This window comes from Vigna radiata, unplaced genomic scaffold, assembly GCF_000741045.1.
Source record: "Vigna radiata var. radiata cultivar VC1973A unplaced genomic scaffold, Vradiata_ver6 scaffold_160, whole genome shotgun sequence".
In the NCBI taxonomy this organism is placed as follows: Eukaryota; Viridiplantae; Streptophyta; class Magnoliopsida; order Fabales; family Fabaceae; genus Vigna; species Vigna radiata.
Genome location: NW_014542361.1, coordinates 335,426 through 340,703, shown reverse-complemented (window position 1 = coordinate 340,703; position 5,278 = coordinate 335,426). Strand labels below are relative to the sequence as shown.

Here is a 5,278-nt window from a genome sequence, read left to right as displayed (position 1 = left end):
ATTGTATTTCTTGTGTCTTCTAAAGAAAATCGCATTTATTATAAACTTACTTTTGACTCTTGTGTTTTAAAGAGATAATTTTTTTTAAAGAAAACGTCTTCTATCATTACTATTATATCCTTTAGCTTAAAATATTATTGATGTTGAAATTACAAAAACTGTGCTCATAGTCAGATTTAAAGCTACTAAATTTATTAATGAGTTTTAACATATCTTACCTTCCTATAACACTAGTTGTGACTTCAGAACACGGTATCATTTAATATTTCATTCACCTGAAAATTTATTCGCAGTCATTGAAGCATGACAAAGTGGAAAACATTTTATCCTTCCTTAATGTATGATTTTTCAAAATGAAAAGGCAATGCTATTAGTGGGTTAGGATAATCATATCATATAATACAACCTTTAGAAAACCACAATTGATAAAGTAAAATTTTCACAAGACATTCACCTAAAATGAATCACACAAATATGGAATGAATTGGTCTATTTTAAAATAACTAAATTCACCAACTTTCATTTCTGTAAAGCATAATATCTAACATTTGCTTCCTGACTGAAAAGTGGAAGTGGATGCAATTGTTTTTTTTTTTCACCTCATGCTGATGCATTTCCATGGGATATTTGGGAAAATCTATAATATTCTATAAATTGAAAAATTTGAAGACATATTCCGAATTTCATAACATTAAAATATATTTTGTGAGATAACTTGAAATACATTTCTGAATCCATAAATATACTCCAAAATTTGAAATTATAATATTAAGAATCCAAAAATGCATTTGAATTGTATGCACAATCTACAATAAATTCTCGAATAAAGTTTTAGATTGGATAGTTCGAAATAGATTTTCAAACTTGATAGTTCAGAATAAATTTTTAAATTATGCAATTTAAGAAAAGAAATAATGTACTACTAAAATGGTTCAGAATAAACTTGCATGAAGAATGGAGGGGACACTAAAAGAAATTGGGACAGTGGTGTAATGTACTACTAAAGCCCAAAATAAGCACCGTACTAGGCCCAAAAGTGACGGCGTACTGAAAAGGCACACAAGAGAATTTTAGCGGAAGTGTGAAATATTAAATGCAGTAAATGATTTATTTGTCATACTAATTACCTACTACCAAACATGCCTCCGCACCAAATTCAACTTTCCGAGTAAAAGAGCAAATTCTGATGGAATAATGAAAGTACCAGGAAGCCGAATTTGTGTAACAGAAGGAACATGTTATGTAACTTGTATGACTAAGAAGTGCCTAACTGTGCCTAGCTTAACAAACAATAGATCATTAGAAGAATTTTCTATTGACAGAAGTATCCCATAACGTAAGGCTTTTTGTCCATTTGTGGTGTTTCAATTATTAGACAAAGGTCGTAAATGGCTTGCTGCACCAAATAAAACACATTTTTTACGGCAAAAGGATTCGAACTCATTAAGCAGGTTGTGAAGGTGTCAACATCCTAAAGCTTAAGACTCAAGACCCCATCATTAATCCACCCAACTAATTCCCACCCACCCGGAGCAAATGCATATACTGTTATCACTTCTTGACTTCCGTTTGTTGTTTTTCTTCAAGAAAAAATTGCAATTAATGGAGTAAACCATCCCTAAAACCTAATGTACCAGAATTCAAACTTCACCCTCAAAAACGATGTTTTGTAACCATAAGGAAAACCCTCTTTTAGCCCTGCCCCCCGTACCATCCCTATCTTCTTTCCTGAAATCACGTGCTCCTCAACAAACCGACAAACGCGGGTTCGACCCCCTTTCAAGAAAAAAATATTGAGGAGTTCTTTTCTTCGGTTATTATTAACTTAAATAAAAACCACAAGGAAAAAAAAAAGTTTATGAGCGGAGGAAAAATCCACATGGATGATGAACAGGATTTGGGACTTATCCGGCACCGCCACAAGGCTGTGTTTTTTTACACGCAAAATGGCACCATCAACAATGGATACGTGCTTCACTATCATCACCAGTGCCTTCCCTGAGAACCACCACCACCTTTGTTCTTCCCAAAGAAGGCATTCTTGGGTTTTGACTTTGGTAACTCATTGATGTCCATAACCTGAATAGTTCTTTGCCTTTTGGCTATACACCGCACAAACACACCAAATTACACGTCAGTTATATATATATAGAGAGATATCACAGCATGAAAATGAAAATTATAGAGACGAAAATTCCACCATTTTCAGCCTCTTTGTAGTTCTCTTGAAGCCGCCTTCTGGCAGAAGCAAGCCTCTCCGCGTCAAAACTGCTCTGCCTTTGTCTCTGCAACCATTCGACACTACGTGAGGACCACTTAAGACCCCTTTTACCTTAACAGATAAACCCATCACTACATACACATATTTTTAGAGAATACCAAAATGATTGAGAAATCATATTCATACGTTTTGAGAAGCGGAAGCAGGAGTTGAAACTGACGGTGCTGGCGTGGGTTTTGGCCGAGGTTCACTGCGCGGAATTACCTTCGGTTTATGTTCTGCTTCTGAGTTGTTACGGTCAGAACCTGAGCTCCCATCTGCGTCAGCATATAGGCCATATCAATCAGGAGTGAACTACAGTATCCAAAAAGATTTGAATCGGATGCCAATATGCTTATACTATACTCACTGTGTGGATTTGGCGAGTATGCAAAATCAGGAATCTGCAAAAGGAATAGAAGAAGAATGAATATTATTAGCTCAACTTTCCAAGAAAAAAAGAAAAGCACTACGCGAAAAAGATTTCTTTGACCTCAACCTGATGATGATGCCCATTTTGGGTGGTTTTCTGCACAGGCGAGTCTCCATCAGCTGCCAATACCCCACCAACATCATCATTAATTATCATTAATAATTTCACATGCACTTTAGAAAATCCTCAATATTAACCTAATAATTAATAATTAATCGATAATCAAGATTACCCATCAGAGTGTTGCTTCCTCCTTGTGGATTCAACTTCACCCACTCATCCACAATTTCCTTCCACTTCCTGCAAAAACAAAAAATAAAAAATAAAAATTAATCAAGTCAATTGATTAAAACTCTTGCAATACGACAACATTAAATTCCGCAAAAAAATAAAATTATTTTTATATCTCTTCCTAAACCTGACAAGCAGCTTCACCAATCGACGAACGTCGTTTGAAGGATGCTTCCGTAACCGATTCACGTGCCTCCCGATGTCAGTCTCCTACAGGAATCAGAATTCAAACACGGTTAAGTGATTCATAAAAAAATTAAAAAAGAAAAAAGTTTCAAAAGAAAATTATCTTACCTTCAAAGCTTGGAATGTAATATCCATGTCCGCAAGGCTTTGCAGCAACTCTACCAAGGAATCTTCAGACTACAAAGGAGAAACAAAGGAAGCCAAATTAAAAGAAAACATTAATTGAACTTGTAATCTCAGTATGAAAAAAAAAAGTTGAATTGAACAATTAACAATACCTGGTCAGGCTCTTCGAGTTGCTCTTTAATATCTAGAATCTTCTTCTGTTCGTCGTCGAACAAACCACCGTAAGGATCCAACTCCTCGCCGCCGTCATCGTTTTCCAGAGACTGCGGCGTCACGGGGGAATTGGCTGCGGCGGCGGCGCGTCGCTGAGGTTGCCGTTCGGGGCTAGGGCTAGGGCTGTTCTGCTTCGCGACTTGGTGGCCGTTGGGCCTGAGGCGGTGGCCGTCGCCACAATTGCGGCACTGCGGAGGCGCGGCCGTGGCGGAGTAGAGGCTTTCCACGATGGAGTCGCGGCGGCGCTTCAATTCGGCAGCGCAGTCCGCGGAGGCGACGGCGATTGCGGCATCTATGAACATCCAGACGTCGACGCCCGAGGTGTCCAATATGGATCGGAAATCGTCCAAATCCATATCCGAAGCGAGCGCGTGGACCAGTGCAAAGAGATTGAGGAAAAGCGATCGGAGATTGATTATATAAGATGAGTTGAAAAGGAATTTCTTCTGCTTCTCTATGAAAGGCTAATGAGCACAGAAAAAGAATCTGGGAAGATTCCTTGTTCTGATGCTTAGGCTTTGGGAGAACTACAGGTTAGGTTCTAATGTAACATCAAGAGATCTAAATTACTCTAAAGGGAAAAGGCAAGGAGTAGATCGAAACGACGAATGAGTAGCAGTGATAAAAACGACGTAGATCTGAGGTATGGATATGGAGATTGATCGATTAAGGGTGGAAAGTTGTGGATAATGGAGAAGAGGATAGTACAGAGAGGATGAGGATTGAGGATATTCGAGAAGAAAAACCAAACCCTTGATTAATATAATTGATTTGGTTTTAAGATGTTAATTAGGATTTGCAAGTATGGTAATGGTATTGGTATGGTACGGCCGCAGGGTCTATACCTGTGCCTCACCAATACCATTATACATTACCTTACTTGTCTTTAGTTTGCTGTCAAACTCTTTGTTTATTATGTTTTTTTCCTGTGGGCTAAGGGAGATGAACACAAACATTTTCAATTATTTGCATTTGGCTCAAGTATCTCCCTCACAAATCAATAATAGTACTAAACTATTTTAATTAAGTTTTTTTAACATTTTGTAATTGTTCATAAATAATGTGAAATTTATAAAATCAATTAAACCACCACAATGAAAATATTATAAGATGGCTGTAAAAGATATGTTTGGATAAAATTTTTTCTACTTGATTGACAAATATAAAATGAATTATACGAATATCACTATTCCACTATTATTTCATAATATGAAATTTTTATAATATATATATATATATATATATATGGGGTTTGTTAACACGCGTACGCCTGTTTTTCAGTTGGTACGTTTTAACAATGTGTACCGGATTATAATAGACAAAAATATCCTCATTTATCATGGATTCTAAGTTTTAAGGTAAAGGATATTTAAATAATTTTCATTCTCAAAACTACAAAAAAAAAAAAACCCAAACCCATCCTCACCTCCCTCATTCCTCTCAACCCTTTCTCTTTCATCTCTCTCACTCCAACATTTTCTCTATCATCCTTCTCTATCATCCCTACTATTGTCCCAATTGAAAAAAAAAATCAGAAACCCTTGTCTAACCTTAATCCACCTTCCTCACTTATCCAATTTGTTTCTCTCTCGTCTCCATAGTCTCCCTCAGCCACACACAACAATCCGCGTTCATTTGGAGGATGTGTTATATATTTTCCCTTCTTATTATTATTAAATTTCATTTTTAAATTAAATCATGTAAATAAATGTCTGTTCGTTCATTTGGAGGATGTGTTATATATTTTCCCTTCTTATTATTATTAAATT

At 36.4% G+C, this 5,278-nt stretch overlaps 1 protein-coding gene across 2 annotated transcripts; it reads right to left on the bottom strand.

Moving 5' to 3' along the window:
• Positions 1–1,294: 1,294 nt before the first annotated feature.
• Positions 1,295–4,394, bottom strand: LOC106779749 (probable mediator of RNA polymerase II transcription subunit 26c). 2 transcript variants are annotated; one of them, XM_022776671.1, is made up of 9 exons: positions 3,449–4,394; positions 3,279–3,347; positions 3,112–3,194; positions 2,926–2,993; positions 2,754–2,812; positions 2,631–2,664; positions 2,408–2,538; positions 2,201–2,285; positions 1,295–2,102 (listed from the first exon to the last, which is right to left on the bottom strand). In XM_022776671.1, exons 1-9 carry the CDS (start codon positions 3,863–3,865, stop codon positions 1,984–1,986), a joined length of 1,065 nt encoding a protein of 354 aa, XP_022632392.1. In that variant the 5' UTR covers positions 3,866–4,394; the 3' UTR covers positions 1,295–1,983. The 2 variants fall into 2 exon arrangements, with proteins under 2 accessions (XP_022632392.1, XP_014523424.1); XM_014667938.2 differs by having other exon boundaries at positions 2,760–2,812; positions 3,449–4,391.
• Positions 4,395–5,278: the final 884 nt, after the last annotated feature.